General features: G+C 63.5%; 2 protein-coding genes, 1 long non-coding RNA gene and 1 pseudogene across 5 annotated transcripts; 2 read left to right on the top strand and 2 right to left on the bottom strand.

Annotated features, from left to right (window-relative positions):
* The first annotated feature begins 36 nt into the window (after nucleotides 1-36).
* On the top strand, nucleotides 37-1,223 carry LOC143650796 (uncharacterized). The gene is made up of 2 exons (XR_013159674.1): nucleotides 37-229; nucleotides 1,045-1,223. It is a non-coding gene; the product is annotated as an uncharacterized LOC143650796 (long non-coding RNA).
* A 556-nt stretch (nucleotides 1,224-1,779) lies between these two features.
* On the top strand, nucleotides 1,780-10,748 carry ANO8 (anoctamin 8). The gene is made up of 18 exons (XM_077122038.1): nucleotides 1,780-1,919; nucleotides 2,722-2,832; nucleotides 2,919-3,051; nucleotides 3,185-3,323; nucleotides 3,399-3,495; nucleotides 4,172-4,288; nucleotides 4,382-4,509; nucleotides 4,607-4,768; nucleotides 4,924-5,076; nucleotides 5,151-5,277; nucleotides 5,378-5,433; nucleotides 5,520-5,594; nucleotides 6,187-6,981; nucleotides 7,296-7,487; nucleotides 7,584-7,715; nucleotides 7,795-7,905; nucleotides 8,872-9,532; nucleotides 10,131-10,748. Exons 1-18 carry the CDS (start codon nucleotides 1,814-1,816, stop codon nucleotides 10,493-10,495), a joined length of 3,660 nt encoding a protein of 1,219 aa, XP_076978153.1. The 5' UTR covers nucleotides 1,780-1,813; the 3' UTR covers nucleotides 10,496-10,748.
* Nucleotides 10,749-11,868: 1,120 nt separating this feature from the next.
* DDA1 (DET1 and DDB1 associated 1) lies at nucleotides 11,869-18,477 on the bottom strand. Of its 3 annotated transcripts, none has more exons than XM_077122035.1 (5): nucleotides 18,283-18,477; nucleotides 14,465-14,545; nucleotides 14,276-14,327; nucleotides 13,317-13,378; nucleotides 11,869-12,495 (listed from the first exon to the last, which is right to left on the bottom strand). In XM_077122035.1, exons 1-5 carry the CDS (start codon nucleotides 18,283-18,285, stop codon nucleotides 12,385-12,387), a joined length of 309 nt encoding a protein of 102 aa, XP_076978150.1. In that variant the 5' UTR covers nucleotides 18,286-18,477; the 3' UTR covers nucleotides 11,869-12,384. The 3 variants fall into 3 exon arrangements, with proteins under 3 accessions (XP_076978150.1, XP_076978148.1, XP_076978149.1); XM_077122033.1 differs by lacking the exon at nucleotides 18,283-18,477 and adding an exon at nucleotides 17,921-18,257; XM_077122034.1 differs by lacking the exon at nucleotides 18,283-18,477 and adding an exon at nucleotides 17,582-17,909.
* Nucleotides 16,362-17,566, bottom strand: LOC143650983 (large ribosomal subunit protein uL1 pseudogene; annotated as a pseudogene).
* Nucleotides 18,478-19,581: the final 1,104 nt, after the last annotated feature.

Genomic DNA, 19,581 nt, shown 5'->3' with positions numbered 1-19,581 from the left:
GACGTGACTGGCAAAATGCTCAGTCATTCTCGACTCCCATTGGGCACCTCTGGAATTCTCCCGCCCACCGACTGCAGATCTTCGTTTCTATTAGCTAGTGTCAAGCAAAGAGGAAGGGGACTGCCCCAGGGGCGTGTAGTGAAATGGCGACCCCCCCGGCACCCGGAGACCAGATTTTTAGGGTCCTGGAGCCGCCGGAATCAGAGACCCCAGAAATGAGGGCCGGGAGGTAAGCCAAGGACGTGGCAATTCCCACGGCCCGGGCGGGGGGACACCCTGCTCAAATGCCTAGGGAGATACCTACTGGCTGTTTTTTCTGTTTTGTTTCCTTTTTAACTTTTTATTTTGAAATAATTTCAATCCTACGGGACAGTTGCAAAGATAATACAAAACCCATTAGGAGAACTCCAGCCTATCCCCACCCAGATCGACCAATTTAGCCTCTACCCGTCTGTCCATCGGTCAGTCCGTCGGCCTGGCTGTTTTCTGAAACCCCCTTGCTTTTTCCCTGGCTCTCCAGCTTCCTCGCCCCATCCCAGCTTTTCCTCTCGCCGTTCCCTCGGCCTCGGATGCCCTTGCTCATTTGACAAACTAATTCTCAAGGCCTGAGGCCAATGCCGCCTCCTCCATGAAGCCTTCCTGGCTTCCCCAGCCGAGTCCTCTTGCCCCTCTGGGCTTCCCTGGCCCTCTCGCTGGCCCGGTCCCGAGCTTTGCCAAGCTGTGCGTGTCCCGTCTGTCGCTGGCTCTCCGAAGCCTGAAAGGGGAGCCTGGAGACGGCACTCGGGTTAACCAGGGACAGCGCCGCGACCGCGGAGTACAGCGCCGAGGAGGATCCCGGGCCCGGGGTGGGGTCTCCGGCTCCGAGCACGGTCGGTTCTCTGGTTCTTGAGCGGGGCGGGCGGGCGGGCAGCGGAACGGTGCCCTGCGAGGGGTCCGCTCAGCCCGGCTGGGGTCCGAATCCCGCCCGTTCCCAGCTTCAGTTTTTCCAGTTGTAAAATAGGGACAAGCCATGATATTCGCGGTCTCCTGTTCTGTCTGTCGCAGGTACACATTAAGCGCCTACTCTGTGCTGGATACTGAGAACCTGACCAGGTCGCTGCTCTCACTTGGTTTCCAGTCCAACGGCGGATAGACAACGAATAACTTTTTAAAAAGTGTAACTGGGTCCCCTGCAATATTTTGGGCATGGAAAAAAAAATTAAAATTTACTTGGGAGGCCTGTATTTTTATTTGCTAAATCTGGCAATTCTATTGGGGGGTTCTCTCTGAGCAGGTTTCATCCTAAGAGAGTGGGGGTCAGCTGGGCGAGGCTAGGCGAGTTAAGGGGGTCCCAGGCAGCGGGAACGGGCTGTGCAAAGGCTCTGAGGCCGGGCCTCCCATAGCTATTTGTTCCCTCTCCGCTGGTTCTCAGTATCGTTCCCACCTGGAATCTCCCCTTCTCATGCCCACCAGCAGCCAAACCTCCGCCCATACCAGATTCCAAACCGCGCCTCTGGGCTCTAGGGTTTGTAGAGGGGGAAACTGAGGTTCTGAGGGGGAGGATCCGGTCCGGGGCGGGCGGAGCCCAGAACCAGAAATCCAGGTGGGCGGGCGATAAGGGAAACCGGAAAGCAGCACGGGCGGGGACGAGAACCAGAGAGCGGCGCGCGCGGGCCCGAGCCGGAGACAAGAGGATCGGCGCGGGCGGGCACGAGAAGCAGCGGCCGGGCGCGCGGGGACGGCGGCCGGCGGCCGGCGCGGGCGGGCGCGGCCTTTGTCTCCTCCTCCGGCGCGCTTGGCGCCCGCGGCCCCTGCCCGGCCTCGGGTCCTCGCCATGGCCGAGGCCACCCCCGGCGCCGGGGGCACGTCCCCGGAGGGCGAGCGCGGCAAGAGGCCCCCGCCGGAGGGCGAGCCCGCAACCCCGGCGGCCGGAGTTCTGGGTATGTGTGCGGGGCCGGACCCGGGCGCGGTGGCAGGTGCGCGGGCCGTGCGTGGCGGCCGGGCCCGGGCGGGGGGCCGGGGTAGGCAGTCCCGGAGCTGGAGTCCGCCGCGGGGCCGCCCCTCCTGGCGCATCTGCTGCCGGGCCCGGCGGGCGGGAAGGGACCCTGCGGCGGGCGGGGAGGGACCCTGCGGCGGGCGGGGGTCCTGGCCCCGAGATGCGGACACGCCCCTCCGCCCAGGGGCGGGAGCTGGGGGGCCGAGCCCCGCTGTCCCCGCTGGAGCGGGGTAGGGATGCGTTGGATAGGTCCTCTCCGCAGAGGATACTGGGTCATGCGGTCCGGGGTTCGAATCCCAGCCCGGCTGTGTGACCTTGGGCAAGTGACAACAGCTCTGGGCCTCGATTTCCTCACCTGTGCATTGGGGGTAAGGGCTGCGCCCAGCTCACCTGGCTGCACTGACATAAGGTGGGGAGTCAGGCGCGGGGCTGCCAGCGAGCGCCCCGTCATGTGGCTTTAGAGGCGGCGCTGGGCCTCAAGTACGAGCAGAGTTTGCAAGGAAAGGCCTCAGGGAAGAGCCTTCCGGGAGGCCGGCCTGGCTGGTGCAAAGGCCCGGAGGCCAACGAGCCAGGGCCAAGGCTGGCGGGGCCTTTGAACGCCAGGCCAAGAGGTCTGGGGACCCCTGGCTGGTGTGCGCGGTGGGAGGCGCGGGGTGGGGTGGGGGAGAGGGAATCGAAAGGACCCGGGCTGCTGGCAGGAGTCTCGGGTCCCGGAGTGGTCTGACCCGGCCCGCCTGCCCTCCCAGATAAGCTGTTCGGGAAGCGGCTCCTGCAGGCGGGTCGCTACCTGGTGTCTCACAAGGCGTGGATGAAGACGGTGCCCACGGAGAACTGCGACGTGCTGATGACCTTCCCAGGTACCTCCGCCGTGCCACCCGGGGCCCCGAGGGCACAAGCTCGATCCCCCGCCGCATGAGCCACTGGTCCCTGTGCCCCTTGCCAGACACCACCGACGACCACACGCTGCTATGGCTGCTGAACCACATTCGCGTGGGCATCCCCGAGCTCATCGTGCAGGTCCGCCACCACCGCCACACGCGTGCCTACGCCTTCTTCGTCACCGCCACCTATGAGAGGCGAGTGCCTGCGCCCTGGCCGCTCGCGGGTCCCGCCACCCGACTCCCTGGCCTCCCAGGCAGCCCAGCACCCTGCCCCGGGCCCAGGCAGCCGCCCGGGTGCTGACCCCTCCCCGCCGCTCCCGTCCCGCAGCCTGCTCCGAGGGGCCGACGAGCTGGGTCTGCGCAAGGCAGTGAAGGCCGAGTTCGGCGGAGGCACGCGCGGCTTCTCGTGCGAGGAGGACTTTATCTACGAGAACGTGGAGAGCGAGCTGCGCTTCTTCACCTCGCAGGTGGCCGCTCCGCAGGCCCCGCCCCGCCCCAGACCCCCCCCAGGCCCCGCCCCACTCACCCCTCTGCCCCCGCAGGAGCGCCAGAGCATCATCCGGTTCTGGCTGCAGAACCTGCGGGCCAAGCAGGGCGAGGCGCTGCACAACGTGCGCTTCCTGGAGGACCAGCCAATCAGTGAGCAGTGCGGCCGCGCGCCTATCCCGGGTGGGTGGGTGGGCGGATCTCTCTGGGGAGCCGCCTATCGGTATGAGCCTGAGGCCATTTAGTCAATGAGCCTGGGGGGCGGGGCATCTGCCAGGGGGCGGTGCCTAGAGTCAGGAGCTAGGGCTAATGAGTTGGGCGGGGACTATCACCAACCCCAATGGAGTCCAGGAGCCAAGTCTGTCAATGAGTAGGAAGGGTGTGGCCCGGCCAAGGGGCGGGGCCGAGTGCCAACCACTCAGAAGCTAGCAGGGAGTTGGGCGGGGCCTAGTACCAGCCACTCAGAGACAAGCAAGGAGTTGGGCGGGGCCTAGTGCCAACCACTTAGAGGCTAGTAAGGAGTTGGGCGGGGCCTTTGCCAAGGGGCGTGTGTGTCTCCCCCAGAGTCGGGTCCCTGCGCAGCCCACGTGGGTTGGGAGGAGTGCCCGGGTTCCCCTCCAGAACACCAGCCCCCCTCGGCGCACCTTCCCACGCCAGTCACTCCTCATCCACTCAGAACCACAAATCGGGGCCCCTGGAAATTGCCAGATGGCTTCACCTGAAAGAAAGAAAAGGCTCCCTGCTTGGCCCGTGACCCCGCCAGGTTCTGTCCCCTTCCCCTGGCCCGGGCCTGGCCTGGACGGGGCTCAGCCGCGCCACTCCCTCGCAGTCCCCGAGCTGGCGGCCCGCGGCATCATCCAGCAGGTGTTTCCGGTGCACGAGCAGCGCATCCTGAACCGCCTCATGAAGTCGTGGGTGCAGGCCGTGTGTGAGAACCAGCCTCTCGGTGCGCCCAGGCCTGGGCAGGGGGCCTGTGGGGAGGGGCGCGCGCGGGGGCAGGGCCGGCCAGGGCTGACGGGGAACCCCTCCCTGGCGGCAGACGAGATCTGCGACTACTTCGGGGTGAAAATCGCCATGTACTTCGCCTGGCTGGGTTTCTACACCTCGGCGATGGTGTATCCGGCCGTGTTCGGCTCCGTCCTGTACACCTTCACAGAGGCCGATCAGGTGCGGGCCGGGCCTGGAGGGGGGCTGGGGGCGCGCCCAGCAGCCCTCCTCCCTGGGCTGCCCGGGCCACAGCTGGGCCCTCCCTCCCCACGTGCAGACAAGCCGGGACGTGTCCTGCGTGGTGTTTGCGCTCTTCAATGTGGTCTGGTCCACGCTGTTCCTGGAGGAGTGGAAGCGCAGGGGGGCGGAGCTGGCCTACAAGTGGGGGACGCTGGACTCGCCAGGGGAAGCCGTGGAAGAGCCGCGGCCCCAGTTCAGGGTCAGTCAGGGGTCTGCGGCCAGGGACGCTGGGAATACGGTGACGGGGAGAGAGCCGCACTGGGGGGATGGGGGTCTGTGAGCTCAAGGGCCCGAAGGAAGGAGCATCTGGGGGGGCAGGGGGCAGGCCCCTGATGTGCTCCCACCCCCCGCCAGGGTGTGCGGCGCATCAGTCCCGTGACGCAGGCCGAGGAGTTCTACTACCCGCCGTGGAAGCGGCTGCTCTTCCAGCTGCTCGTGAGCCTGCCCCTGTGCCTGGCCTCCCTGGCCTGCGTCTTCCTGCTCATGCTTGGCTGCTTCCAGCTACAGGTGCGCCCAGCCCTGCCCTCTGCCCTGCATGGAGCCCTGGCCCTGGGGTCACCCCAAACCCCCATTCCCCGCAGGAGCTGGTGCTGAACGTGAAGGGGCTGCCCCGGCTCGCCCGCTTCCTGCCCAAGGTAGTGCTGGCCCTGCTGGTGAGCGCGAGCGCTGAGGGCTACAAGAAACTGGCAGTGTGGCTGAACGACATGGGTACGCCCCGGGGGATGGGGGACAGGGAAGGGGGCCCAGGGATGGTTCCCATGGCTCGTGGGCGCCCAGGGTTCCCCCTCACCGTCCCCTTGGCCCCTAGAGAATTACCGACTGGAGAGTGCCTACGAGAAGCATCTCATCATCAAGGTTGTGCTGGTGAGTGGGGGCCGCTGGGTGGGGTGGGGGGCAGCAGGCCCCCTCCCCTGGGTTGGGGCCATTGGAGTGACTGTCCCTTCTCGCAGTTCCAGTTTGTCAACTCCTACCTGAGCCTCTTCTACATCGGCTTCTACCTCAAGGACATGGAGCGCCTGAAGGAGGTGAGGGTCCCGCCTGGCCCACAGCAGCAGCGGCCCACCCCTGGCCAGGGGCTCCCTGGGCTCGCCAGCCCCTCCCTCCCCTCCTCCATCCTTCTCTCCTCTCTGTCCGTCTGTCCGTCGTCCTCTCTCTGCCTGTCGTCCCCCATCTGTCCGTCTGCCTTGTGCATCGGTCCCTCCACAGCTCCTGCTCGTCCTGTCCCTGTCCCAGAGCCTCGAGCGGCAGCTGCGGGCGGCACTGGTCCCGCTCGCTGCCCTGCGGTTCCGTCTGCTCCTCCTCTCCCTCCGGGGCCTCCTGTGCGCGGCCTGGGCCAAAGTACGGGCGGGGGGGCGGGGGGCCAGTCTGGGGTGTGAGGACGGCTGGCGGGGGCCCCGCCGCGGCCCCCAGCACCGGCCCAGCTTGGGGGGATGGGGAGGGGACAGTGCTGGAGGCGGGGAGGCCCGGGCTGGGGTCGGCTGGGGGCTTGGCCCAGGGCGCAGGCCCCCCCGGGCTGTGGCCAGTGGCAGCTGAGGAGGCAGAGATGGCGCCGGCCACGTGGCAAGGGCTTGGAGGCAGTCGCCCTACGCGCCTCTCTCCACCCCCCTTCGCCCCTAGATGCTGGCCACCCTCCTGATCACCCGCCAGTTCCTCCAGAACGTGCGTGAGGCGCTGCAGCCGCACCTGTACCGGCGGCTGGGCCGTGGCGAGCTAGGCCTGGGCACCGTCTGGGAGCTGGCCCATGCCCTGCTCGGCCTGCTGAGCCTGCGGCCCCCCGCCCCCCGCCGCCTTGAGCCCCAGGCTGACGAGGGGGGCGGCGGCAGCGGTGGGGGCCGCAGGTGCCTCAGCGGGGGCTGCGGGGTGCCCGAGGAGGAGGAGGAGGTGCCGATGGAGCGGCGGCCCGCGGGGGAAGGCGGGGAGGCCGGGGACGGGCTGCAGGGGGCCGAGGAGGAGGAGGAGGACGAGGAGGACGAAGAGGAGGAGGAGGAGGAGGAGGACGAGGAGGGCGGCCTCCTGGACTGCAGCTTCCGGCTGAAGAAGGTCAGCTTCGCTGAGCGGGGCGCCGGGCAGGCACAGGCCGGCCTGAGCCCAGAGGCCCTCCTGGAGGAGGGGAGCCCCACGATGGTGGAGAAGGGCCTGGAGCCCGGCGTGTTCACTCTGGCCGAGGACGACGACGAGGTGGAGGGGGCTCCGGGCAGCCCTGAGCGGGAGCCCGCAGCCGTCCTGCTGCGTCGGGCAGGGTGCGAGGGCCGTGACCAGGGGCCCGATGGGGGCCTGGACTCGGAGCCGGGCGACACCCGGAGGCAGCGTCGGCAGAACCAGAACCGGTCGTCTTGGATCGACCCACCCGAGGAAGAGCACTCGCCCCAGCTCACCCAGGCCGAGCTGGAGAGCTGCATGAAGAAGTACGAGGTGCGCAAGTGGCCGGGTCTGGGCCCAGACAGGGTGCTAGGCAGTCTGAGGGGGAGGCGGCACAGCCCGAGGGCGCAGGGTGGAGGTGGCACAGCCCGAGGGCGCAGGCAAAGGTGGAAGCAGGACAGTCAGGGCACTACTGGGGATGGAGTCAGATGGAGTCAGCCCCTGCCCTGCGGGGGCTGAGACAGGCTGGGGCGAGGCCCAAACCAGTCTGGAATAATCTGAGGGAGGCAGGCACATGCTCGGGGTCTAAGGGGGTCAGTATCTGGGTCCCACGGTGGCTCGAAGCCACGGTGCCCACCTGCCCGCAGGACACGTTCCAGGACTACCAGGAGATGTTCGTGCAGTTCGGCTACGTCGTGCTCTTCTCGTCCGCCTTCCCTCTGGCTGCACTCTGCGCCCTGGTCAACAACCTCATAGAGATCCGCAGCGACGCTTTCAAGCTGTGCACGGGGCTGCAGCGGCCCTTTGGGCAGCGCGTGGAGAGCATCGGGCAGTGGCAGGTGGGGAGGGGTGGCCCGGGTGCAGGGCGCGGGGGGCCAGCGAGGGCAGCCAGCCAGCCAAACCCCACCTGAGTTCCACCCCCGCTGCCCCTACAGAAGGCGATGGAAGTTATGGGCGTCCTGGCCATCGTGGTCAACTGCTACCTGATTGGCCAGTGCGGGCAGCTGCAGCGTCTCTTCCCCTGGCTCGGCCCTGAGGCAGCCATTGTGTCCGTGGTGGTGCTCGAGGTGGGGCTGGCGGCTGGGGAGTTGGGGGCGGGGGGAGCGCGAGGGCCCCCCTGAATGTGTGTCCTTGCCTCTCGCCCAGCACTTCGCCCTGCTGCTCAAGTACCTCCTCCACGGGGCCATCCCCGACATCCCGGGCTGGGTGGCCGAGGAGATGGCCAAGCTTGAGTACCAGCGCCGGGAGGCCTTCAAGGTAGGTGGGCGAGGCGGGCCTCAGCTTCCCCATCTGCTCAGGGGCTCTTTGATGGAGCCCGGGCCCGGTGGCCAGGCCTTCCCGGGCAGACACGCAGAGAGCATAGCGCTCGGTGTAGTCAGGACTGCCCTCAACGTGTCCAGAACCTTCCAGAATTCCAGGCTATTCAAAGCATCTGCTCATCCATGGGTCCCCCTGATGGCGGAACTTGGCCCTTCCTGGTTTCTCAGAAGGCTGCGGCATGGGCTATGGAGATCGCCGGCCCCCTCCCATGGAACTCTGCGGGCATAATTTGTGTCTGCACAGTCCTGCCGGCAGCCCCCAGCCACATGTGGCAAAGGGACCGTTGAAACGTGGCTAGTGCAAGCGAGAACCAGCATTTTTTATCATCTTAGCTTAACGGGTTTAAATGTAAGTGGACAGAGCCCCAAGTGGCCCCTGGCGGCCATCTGGACGGCATGGACTGACCCGTGCTGGCAGCAACTCGGTCTATTGCCGATTATCCAGAAAGCCAAGGGCTGGGGTCTGCTCTCTCCTGGCACATGCAGAGGCTAGTGAATGCTTGTCCACTTCTCAGTCCCCTGAAGGCAGCCAGGGAGAGCAGGTGCCCAATAAATGCCTAAAGTGCCCCGCTTCCACAGAAAGCACCTGCTATGCTTCTAGGGATTCAGATGATGCCCCCAAAATGCTTTAAACTCTTCCTCACTTCTGCAGAAAACACATGGTGCAGGTCCAGGGGTTCAGTTGGTGCCCACTAAGTGCTTAAAACTCCCCCAGTATGGGTCCAGGAATTCAGATGGTGTCCAATAAGTGCTTAACCTCTCTCTCCCCACTTCCCTGAAAGTTCCCACTGTGGATTGGGGGTTCAGTAACTTCTTAGATTCCCCACATCCCCCCTTCACTAAAAGCGCTCCGTGGGTGTCCAGTTGGTGCCTAATAAGTGCCTGGGCCCCTCCTCCCCTGCAGAAGCACGAGCGCCAGGCGCAGCACCACTTCCAGCAGCAGCAGCGACGGCGGCGGGAGGAGGAGGAGCGGCAGCGCCACGCCGACCACCATGCCCGGCGGGAGCGTGAGGCCGGCGGCCGAGACGAGGCACGGGCCGAGGGCCCCGGGCTGGACCCCGTGGCCCCTGAGAAGGCCGCGGCCAAGGCCAAGGGCAGCGGGCAGGGCGGCCCTGGCGCAGAGCGGCCCAAGCGGCCGGGCTCGCTGCTGGCACCCAACAATGTCCTGAAGCTGAAGCAGATCATCCCGCTGCAGAGCAAGTTCCTGTCCGCGGGCACTGCGTCCTCGCTGGCCGCCGCTGGCCCTGCGGCCCGGCCGCCCCCGGCCCAGTCACCCCCGGGCGGCGACACCCGCCTGCCGGCCTTCCTCAGCTTCAAGTTCCTCAAGTCGCCCGAGACGCGCAGGGACCCCGAGCGCAGCCACTCACCGCCCAAGGCCTTCCACGCCGGCAAGCTCTTCCCCTTTGGCGGGGCCCGGGCCGAGGCCGGGGCCAACGGGGCGGGCGGGCAGGCCCGGCAGGACGGGCCCCCTGGCGCTGGTGGTGGCCGGGCCCTGCAGAGTGGGCCGTCCGACGAGGCCGCGGCTGAGGAGCCGGACGCGCCCCGGCCCGAAGGGGAAGGCGCAGGTCATAAGCTTTAACTCTGGGCTGGGGGGGGACAGGGCACGGTCGTGGTCTCTTCAGCTTCCTCAGCCCCCGCAGGGCCCGAGGCCGCGTGCCTGACCCTCCTCTCCCACAGGGAAGGGTGCCAAAGCCCCCCACCTAGTGCCCCTCCCAGGAGTCCCCACCATGCTCTGGTGCCTGGGGGGCAAGGGAGGCCCCTCAGCGCCTGGCCCACCTTATGTCCCCACAAGACCCCACATCCCACTCACTCTGGGGGGGCTGACCCCCCCAGGCCTCTATGCAAATCCCTGCCCTGCAGTCAGGGTTCTGGCCAGGGTGGGGCTTGGCTGCACCCACACGTGTGCTGCGTGGAGGTGGGGGCCTCCCCCCTCCTCCTAGGCCAGCTCAGGTCCCCACTGCGCCATGAGGTGGCAGCTGTAGCAGCAAGGACTTAAGTTAGAAGTCAGGAGGGACTTTCTTAGGAGAGCCAGGGGAGACGGCCCCGGCCTCTGATCAGAAGCAATAAGGCCTTCCCTGTGCCTGGCGGCTCGGGAGGGAGAGTGGGCAGCGCGGGGCCAGTGCGGTGGCGGCCACCCCCGGAACAGCCCCTCTCACCCCGCAGGGACAGCGCTGGCCCCCGTGGGCAACCCCAGCCTCCGCACCCGCCGCAGCCGGAGTCCCGCGCCCCCGACGCCGCCGCCCACACCGCGGCCCCCGCCCCCAACACCGCCCGCTGGCTGCTGGCAGTGGGATGGGCCGTGGGGCTGTGGGGGCGAGGTTGGTGGCCCCCGCCAGGCCCCTGCCGCCACCGAGTGCCCACCCTGCACCCACACCGGGCCCCCGGCCGCCCCCCTGCCCCTTCCTGGGGACGCCAGCTTCTACAGCCTTCCACCCCCGCCACCGCCCTCCTGCGAGCCTCCCGAGGCCCCCGCGCCCAGTCCCAGCCCCAGCCCGCAGGCCGTGTGCTGGCCCAGCGGCTGGCACTAGTCCTGCCTGCCCCCTGCCTTCCGGCTAGTGTCCGAGTGTCACCTACGGGGCGCCCACGGCCTGTGCCCAGGGCTGGCCGCCTGATCTGCCGTTCTCCTCTCGACCGGGAGGGGGAGTCAAAAAGAAAGCCCAAAAGAAAACCAACAGAAAACCCACACACTCACGGAACAGGCGATTATTTATTTGTTTTTAATTTATTTTGTCATATTTTTGTAAAACGGCAGAAATGCAATAAAAGTCTATTTCAGCAGTGCCTGAGGTCGGAGCTGTGGAGCAGATCTGGGGTCCAGCCTTCCCCCCAGGGCCTCCTCCCAGAACTTGGTCTCGGGGCGCCCGACAGAAAACCCCAGGCCTGCTGCTTCCGGGGCCAGGTGTGGACCTGCAGGGGCTGCCGCCTTGCAGAAAAGGGGCCTCAAACTGTTGAAGCGAGGCGACAGTCTCACCCCCGGGGCCGGGGGCCAAGGCTGCCTCCCCCATCGGGTATGGCTGGCCCTCTTTGGGCTACAGGGGGCTGATGGAGGGGAAGCTCCTCCCGGTGCCCCTGCCTCCATGGCTGCCATCTGAGGAAGAACTTGGGGCAGGAAAAGGTGAAAACACCTGGCAGCCACAGGGCCCATGCCCTGGAATGTGGGCATGGAGAGGATGGGCCTCAGGCGTCTCCCGGACGAGCCCCCGGAGATCCCTGTCCAGCCAGTCGGGGTCAGGGCACTGGATGGGCCCTCGGAGGGCAGGGGAGACCTAGGGAACCCAGGGGAGGGGCCCAGGAGATGACACCCCATCCTGTCACCTTCCAATGAGGAGTCCGCCCAGCCCAGAAGGGGCTCTGAGACCCTTCCGCTGACAATGGCTGACGATGGCTGACGATGACCCAAGGTTTCTCAGGCAGGCGCCACACACCTGTGCCGGCCAAATGACCACAGGAACCCAGGACCCTGTGCATGACAGACTGACGCGCAAGGCCAGCCCCAGCCTGTCTAAGCCTCCGGAGACACCCCCCACCCCGACACCCCACAGTGGGGCCTTCCTCAGTGACACTCAGGCAGGTGCCCTCTTCCCAGCCTGGTATCCCCTCTGGAGCCCTAACACTCAGCGGCCCCTGCCGCGTCCCCGCCACTGCTCCAAGCCCAGTCCAGCTGGCTGAGGGGCCGCCAGTGAGCGCGGTGAGGGCTGGGCCCGCCATGGCCCTGGTGCGCCCCTGCGCTCCGACCACCTGCCCAGATGCCGCCTCTGCATTGCCTCGCGTGGGGGCTGGAAACGGGGTCTGCTGCAGTTCCACCCGCGGGGGTCCTGGTCCCGGGTGGCCCCCTACCAAGGGAGGAGGGACAGCGGGTCCAGCAGCACAGGAGGCCTGGCGAGGGCGCAAAGACGCAAGGTCGGGTAGGAAAGATCCTTTTATTGGGTTGGACATGGAGCCCGCACTAGTCCATGATCAAACGACGTGGGAAGGAACCCGAAGGGCTGAGCCGGTCCCCTCGCGCACGCCGGAGGGGGTCTGGGCGTGGAAGTTTCCTCACAAAGTGAGGCCAGGCCAAGGTCAGGGCTCCCAGCTCAGTGCAAGGAGGAGGGTGTCCGCGCAGGCCAGGCCCGTGGCCCCTGCCCGCCCCACCACCCAGGGCCCCTGTCCCGACCCGCAGCCACAGCCTGGTCTGCAAGGAGGAGAGAGACGGGCGGAGAGGGACACAGCAGTGTGGGTTCCTTTAAAAAGCATCTACCGACATGTCAGCACTGGGCCAGACGTCCACGTTAGCCCTTCCTCGGTACACTTTACAGCATAAATAAAAACTCAAGGAAAATAAATACGTGGCTCCTGGGGAAGGGACAGCGCAGGAGGGGCGGGCGGGCTTACACGCAGCGAGGGTGGACACACGACAGGAGGCACCTCGAGGGGTCTATGTGTCCTCATGCATATCCTGGCTGTCGGCCCGGGCCACCTTGCGGGGCGGGGCCGAGCTCTCGCCCTCCAGGTCCACGTGCTCCTGGTCTCTCTTCTTGGCGGCGTTCTGGGGGAGAGGGAGGGCCCGTGAGCCACAGCGCACCCCGCAGGGCCTCAGCCAGCAGAGGTCAGGCCCCACGGGGCTACAGGCCCCCACAGAGCTGAGTCCTGAGCCCCGAGCTCCGCCGAGAGCCGATGGCCGACGGCAGGGCCAGCAGCACCTGAGTGCACTGAGGAGGCACCCAGGGTGCACGGCGGCCACACATCACCCATTTCTCAGACAAGAAAACTGATGCAGCAGCAGGGATCCCGCCCGGCTGGAGAGTGGAGGTCCCCAGGGCCACAGGAGAGGAAGGGCCCAGCTCTGGGAGCCTCCCCCTCCCCACAGGTGTGGTGTGTGGCTGTGGGGGCCTGGGCGGGAAAGGCCAGGAGGGGCCCCAGCCCCCTAAGTAACCATATGTATATATAAATATGTGTGCATCCCATGTCTTAGAAAGGCTGCCTCCGGGAACAGCAGGGCCCCAGGGGTCCTGGATGGCAGGGAGGAGGGACTTTAAATGCAACTGCACCCTTTTGTATTACATGGGTTTTTTATCATGGGTATATTTCACCATCAAAAAAAAGCCTAGATGAGAAAATAAATCTAATGCAGGGCCTTGATGCCCAGCAAAAAATCCCATCCTTCCCCAAAGCAACAGAGCCCTAGAGGCCTCTGCACTGATGCTCCCACTACTGGAACCTTCATCCAATGCCTGAGTGCCTGGCAAACTCCTAGTCAGCCCTCAAGACTCCACCCAAAATGCCCAGTTCTCCAAGCCACCCATGTCCACCCCTGCCAGGTGCTGTACCCTTCCCCCAGTTCTAGCATCTACACCCCACAAGCCTTACCTTTTTGTCCCATTGCTGATGTAAGTAGCGCAGAAGAATATTTGTTTTTTCTGTCACAATGACTGAAAAAGAGAGACAAAGAAGGTTGCAGCAAGAGGCAGCAAGAGGCAGCAAGGCAGTCAGCTACAGGACCCCAACCATCATCCCTGCCTGCAATTCCCCCTCTCTGGCCTCCTGGCATGTCTGAGTGCTCAGCCCAGGGACAGACCCTTCTCTAGGCTGGCAGAGACCCAGCTCAGCCCCCTCTGTGGCTTCACATCCCCAACCAAGTAGCCTGCTTGGGATTTCAGTCAGCACCCCAAATCTGACAGGATTTCTGGAAGCCCAGTACCGTCTCTTCCAAGCACAAAGTCACTGAGGGGCCTGAGCTGGCCGCGGGGTCAGGGACCCTCTGGTGTGGCGGTCCCAGCCTCAGGCGCGGAGAAGCCCTTCTGTGTAGGCTGCCCAGGAGAATGAGAACACGAATCCACACACACCATGCCCCCAGTGACCACAAACTCCAAGCCAGCGGGGTCCAGATCCTTGCTCAGTTACAATAAAATGAGAGCGGCATGAAAAGGGAGCCTGGGCACCCTCCCACAGTGTGGGCTCTGGGCCTTTCCCTGTGACCCTGCGCTGCCCACCCAGGCTGGGCTGGTTTACCAGAGTTCCTGCCACCCTCTGCTCCCCAACTGGTGGGACGCTTGGGGTCTGTGCCACAGCATCAGCACAAGGGACATCCACCCTCACAGGGGCTCAGGCCACACGGGCACTGCCGGACTGCCGATCCCACATGGGGTTGGACTGGGATGCCAGCAGGTGGAGGCCACGAAGGCTGCAGAGAAAGCTGGGATTCCCACTGCCCCAAGGAGCTGTCTGGCGTCTCTCTGGGCCTGGCCAGCCTGGTGCCCCCCACAGCCATTCTCCAGCCTAGCTGGCCCCAGGTGAGACTCGGCAGCACAGGCATGGGAGCCACTTACTCTGTTCGGATGGGTACTCCCGGGTGGGCAGGTAGACTGAGGGGCGCCGGTTCTGTGGGAGAACAGGGCAAGGGCTGGTAAAGAGAACAGTGGGCCTGGGGCTCCACCTCCACTTCCCCCAAGACCCCCCGCCCCAGCTCCCACCTGCCTCCTCTGAGCTCACCCCCAGTTTCTGGAACACAAACTCACCGAGGCCTTGCACACGGAGTCAGCGTGAAATCGACTAAAATTGCTTTTGTTGTAGACGGGCAATCCTTTCAAAAAATCTGCCTGGAAGACACCAAATACGGTAAATGAAAACTCAGACGAGACATCAACTAAGCATCGGCTTGTTTTCCCTCTTCCCACTTTTCCTCGTTGTTCCGAGTTCCAGAGCACACCCAGAACTGTCTCCCAGGTGTGGAGACCACTCCGTGCAGAGGAAACATCAGTGAAGCATAGCATCTGTTCCCGGGCCCCGATGAGGAAACAGGCTCAGAGAGGGCAGACCACTTGTCTGAAGTCACAGAGCACGCTGACTGTAGGGCAGAGACCCAGGAGCACCCTACTCCAGCCACCCCCACTGCAGCCCAAGTGCCGCAGGGCTATTGGGCAGTTACTGTGGCAGCCCCTTTGGCCCATGTTGCAGAGGCTTCCACACTCGCAAGTTGCCAAAGATCTGGAGCGACAGCCAGGCCTGCCCCGAGATGGGAGACTCTTGCTGAGGAGGGCATGGAGCCTGCCAGTCCCACCGTGAAGCCCAGGAGGGGGGCACTCTCTCTTCCCTGGCTGCCTGGGGCAGGGGCGCGGCCACTCCAGGCCCACCCAGCTATTTGGGAGCCAGCAGCATGTTGGCGACCCTATCTCTTGGAATGTCCTTTTCTGTGACACTCTGGCACCGGCCCAAGAGAAGGACCAGGGATGAGGAAAGGCGAGGACCCTGCAGGAGCTAGTGCTTCTTTGAGCCTCAAGCACAAAAAAAGGGAGGCACGAGGGCCAACAGGAGCCCTGTCTACCCCCAGGAAACTGCGACATGGATGCTTGGGGGGCTGGGCCTCAGGGAGGGAGGAATCCCAGGAGCTTGTGCATTCCAGAAGGCAGGAGACAGCACTGTTGGTATTCAGGCCAGCGGGTCAGCCGGGTGGCCTGGGGAGGGGTGCATCTTGTGTGGGGGAAACTGAGGCACAGAGAGGTCAAGAGTCACTCATCCAAGGCTATGCCATCCCAGCCAAAAAAACCTCTGGAACTGATGTGAACCAACTGTATCCACCTCAGAGGCCAGGCTCCTTCCACAGCAGGACCTGCCAGCACCTGCCACCTGGAAACAAGGGGCTCCAAACCTCTGCAGCCAACGTGTGACCCCTGCAGACCAGCTGTAGGAAGGGCCTGGTGCCTCAGGCAGCCCATCTCCTGACCTGAAGCAGGACAGACAAGACTCAGGGTGGATTTCTCAGCACCCTCTGGGGCAGGTAGGGAAGTCCAGTCCCTGCCCATCACCTGTTTGGGGACTAGGTGAGTTGGGCTTCCTACTCCTGTGTAGCAGGGAGTAGCCCTCAGGCTCAGGGGAACCCTGGCCCTGGAGGCACAGCCAAGCCCTCCAACCTGCCCCACTCCGGCACACCAACCTAGTGCAGCAACAGACCATGCGGCCAGCTACACTCACTCAGCAGGTTGTTCTTAGGCCCCAAGCCTGGCACCAGGGAACTCGGGTGCCAGCACAGCCCTGCTCCTGGCCTTGGCGAGCACCCACTGTGTGGGGAGAGATGTAGATCCGAGACCCCACATGGGGTCACAAGGACATGGCGCTGTGAGGGTGGCACATAGAGCCTTGTCAGAGCAAGGAGAAAAGCAGGCAGGCGGAGAGGAGAGCTGCAGAGGCCTTCCTGAGAAGAAGCCACAGGAGGAAGAACCTGCCCGGCAGAAGGAGCAGCAGGTGCAAAGGCCCCAAGGTAGCCAAGATTTCAGCACCTGACTGGAGCTCCCAGAAGTGGGGAAGGAGAGCTTGGGTAGTGAGGTCACAGAGATGGGCAGGGCTTTAGGGGAGGGAGGCCCCTGGAGTATTTTCTGCAAGAGAGTGACGTATGACACCAGGTTGAAGAGCTGTGACTTAGGATAGGCGCTGGGGTTTGCCCATGGTGCTCTCGATAAAGAAAGCCCAGACATTCTGCCAATTCTTTCTGAGGAGAGATACCAGGCAGCTGACAGCCAGGTAGATATTATACACAAGCCCGTTGTCTGTCACCTTCACATGGCCAACAGCCACAGCTAGCACAGCACCCTCTTCTTCTGGAACTTGACTGTGGACCTCACATCACCCACTCTGGCCACCATATTCTCATCGTGGGTCAGCAGAGAAGGGAATCTACCCGCCTTACTCAGGCCTGGGCTCAGGGTTAGTGGAATCTGCTTGACCAGGGACTAAGAAGCCAAAAAGGCATCATACTTCTTGGCCAATTTCTCCACCACCAGCTTCTTATTCTTGTTGCCTTTTTTCAGGGCTTCGATGTCCATATGGGGGACAGTCAAGCCTTGGCCTCATCACAGTACTGTGGTCCCCCAGGACACACAGAGACTTGGAAGGGGGAGCAGACTAAGCCTGATGGTGCCCAAGAGCCGTTTGTCCTTCTTAGGGTCAGCGTTCTTCAGGCTGATCTGCAGCTCCACTGTTTCAGATGGACTGTTGCGCTGGTCCCTGTGCATGACTTCTGCAAGGTCTCGTAGAGGGTGTGGTGAAACACTTTGCTGTTCATGGTCCTTAGGGCCGCAGCAACCAGAAAAGAGCTGCCTTACATCTTTAGAAGCTCCCTCTGGTTCCTGGTGGCTTAGGGACAGCCAGGGGCAGGAGTGGAGGAAGGGAGGCCAAGGAGGAAGCCAGGGCAGGCATCCAAGCAGAAGGCAGCAGTGCTGGGACTGGGGTAGTGAGGTGCGGACACAGGCAGGATGTGCTCGGGGGTGGGCGGTAGAGCCCAGGGAACTGTCCTATAGCCCGGGCTTGGGTGATGAGGTGGCAGAGGACCTCCCAGGCTTGGAACCCATCTTCCCATCTCCTCCTCCAGACAGCAAGTCTCCCTTTGCCCGCCCCAGCACACCCCATAGGCTGTGACTGCTGGGCTGTGAGCCTGAGACCCTGGAGTGGGGACAACGTGCCCATGTCTTGCCCTCACAAAACCTATGGCCTCCTCTGCCAGCCCTAGGGATGCCCAAGGTGAAGGGACTTCATCACTGCTAAGGCCGCGAGGGGAAACCAAAACCCTCCCAGTCCCAAACCACAGGGCCCAAGTCCATGAGAAGGGACTGAAACCTCAGAGCCACCGTCAGTACTCTTACCATCCCTGCTGGGAGATGAGGAAGCAGCTGAGGGAGGGGATCAGGGCCCCAAGGCACCCGGCTCATCTCGTGAGCCTTCACGGCCCTGAACCATTTACTACGTCAGTTCCCTAACTGTCACAAACCTCCTCGTGACAGTCTAAGCGGTTCCTATCCCTGTTAACCAGGAGGGGGTCTGGGACGAGGAAAGATGAAGTTGCCTTCTCCTAAGGGGATGGGGATGGCGGGGGTGTGGTTGGGGCCTCAGGACTGCCCACAATGTCGCACTTCCTTTGGGGACAAAGCCCCCGCAGGTCGCGATGTCCGGCCCCCTCCCCCACCCCGACGCCCGGACCGAACCTCTCGAACTGGAGAGGCCCAGGCCCGGCGCGCCAGGACGAGCCCAGAGCCGGGGGTCTCAGGGGACCCCATCCCCGTTGGAAGCGACTTCCGGGGGGGAGGGGGCAGCGACCCGGAAACGAATGAGTTGTCAGGGCCTGGAAGCCTAGATGAGGTCAGGGGTCGGAGTTGGAGTCTAGGCATGGCCACATGGAAGTGTGCGGCAGGGCCCGGGGGTCGAAGGTCAGAGGGTAGCGTGGGGGGGCGGGGCCGTCCGGAGGGCAGGATGGAGAGAAACCTCGGGGGCCACAGGAGAGAAGGGTGGGCCCGCGGCGCCATTTTGTTGGGTGGAGGAAGAGGACCGACCCGGCGGGCGCACTTACCATCTTCTGTTCCCTCCCTCGCCGCCGCCGCCGCCTCCTCAGCTGCCGCCACCGCCGCCACTACAGCCGCTTTTTCAGCCGCCGCCGCACAGTAACTTCCAACCACCGCACAGCCCACACTGATGGCGCCGCCGCCCCCGGTCATTGGCCCACTCCGGGGCCCCGCCCCTAGGCGCCAGGCCTCCGCGCGCTCCTATTGGCTAGACCGGCTGTGGCACGCGCCCATTGGTCGCCACGCCTCCACCCCTCGCGGTCTAGTTCGGTTGAGGCAACAAAGCCCCGCCCGGGATTGAAAGCGAAGGGAAGGGAGACCCGGAAGTGGGCGGAGGCCACGCCGCGGGGCCTCCTGGGAGCTGTGGTCCACGCCCTTGGGGAACCCGACACCTTCGTGCTCGCGTCCGGTTCCGCCGCAGCCCCAAAAGACACAGGCCGTTGACCCTCGGGGTCCTAATCTCCTCCCCGGCTGCTTAAAGATCTTTCAAAAATGGACAACGCTGGGACAGAGATCCTGGAATGAGCTGAGACTCAGCATCAAGGGACTGAGAAAAACCCTAGAATGACCTGAGAATTAACATCAAGGGATTGAGAGAAACTTCTCTACTAAAAGGGGGAAGGGTGAAATGAGACAAAGTGTCAATGGCTGAGAGATTCCAAACAGAGTTGAGAGGTTATCCTGGAGGTTATTCTTATGCATTAAAGTAGATATCACCTTGTTGTTCAAGATGTAGTGGAGAGGCTGGAGGAAATTGCCTGAAAATGTAGTGCTGTGTTCCAGTAGCCATGTTTCTTGATGATGATTGAACAATGATAGAGCTTTTACAATGAGACTCTGTGAATGTGAAAACCTTATGTCTGATGCTCCTTTTAGCTACTATATCAACAGAAGAGTAGAACATATGGAATAAAAATAAATAATAGGGGGAACAAATGTTAAAATAAATTCAGTTTGAAATAGTGGTAAATGAAAGCGAGGGGTAAGGGGTATGATATCTATAGTCTTTTTTTCTTTCTATTATCATTTTATTTCTTTTTCTGTTGTCTTTTTATTTCTTTTTCTAAATTGATGCAAATGTACTAAGAAATGATGAATATGCAACTATGTGATGATATTAAGAATTACTGATTGTATATGTAGAATGGAATGATATCTAAATGTTTTGTCTGTTAATTTTTTTTAATTAATAAAAAAAAAAAGGACAACGCAGACCCTCTGGCGCAAACACCTCCCGCGGCTCTCCAGTGCCGGGGGGATCCAGTCCGAGCAACTTGGTCCCGAATTCCAGGCCCCTCCATCCTCCC

The sequence above is a fragment of the Tamandua tetradactyla genome, chromosome 11, assembly GCF_023851605.1.
Source record: "Tamandua tetradactyla isolate mTamTet1 chromosome 11, mTamTet1.pri, whole genome shotgun sequence".
Taxonomy (NCBI): domain Eukaryota; kingdom Metazoa; phylum Chordata; class Mammalia; order Pilosa; family Myrmecophagidae; genus Tamandua; species Tamandua tetradactyla.
Note: the sequence above shows the minus strand (reverse complement) of the source record. Positions and strands in the feature narration are given on the sequence as shown.

What these genes read in the sequence shown, in the direction of transcription:
- ANO8 (XM_077122038.1), top strand. Translation starts at nt 1,814, where the DNA reads ATGGCCGAGGCCACCCCCGGCGCCGGGGGCACGTCCCCGGAGGGCGAG. An exon ending in ACATGGAGCGCCTGAAGGAG is followed by an intron (nt 5,595 to 6,186) that starts GTGAGGGTCCCG and finishes CTTCGCCCCTAG; the next exon opens with ATGCTGGCCACCCTCCTGAT. An exon ending in GCCCGAAGGGGAAGGCGCAG is followed by an intron (nt 9,533 to 10,130) that starts GTCATAAGCTTT and finishes CTCACCCCGCAG; the next exon opens with GGACAGCGCTGGCCCCCGTG.
- DDA1 (XM_077122033.1), bottom strand. Translation starts at nt 18,238, where the DNA reads ATGGCGCCGCGGGCCCACCCTTCTCTCCTGTGGCCCCCGAGGTTTCTC. An exon ending in GGGCCTCTCCAGTTCGAGAG is followed by an intron (nt 14,546 to 17,920) that starts GTTCGGTCCGGG and finishes GGTGTCTTCCAG; the next exon opens with GCAGATTTTTTGAAAGGATT. An exon ending in ATCAGCAATGGGACAAAAAG is followed by an intron (nt 12,496 to 13,316) that starts GTAAGGCTTGTG and finishes CCTCTCCCCCAG; the next exon opens with AACGCCGCCAAGAAGAGAGA.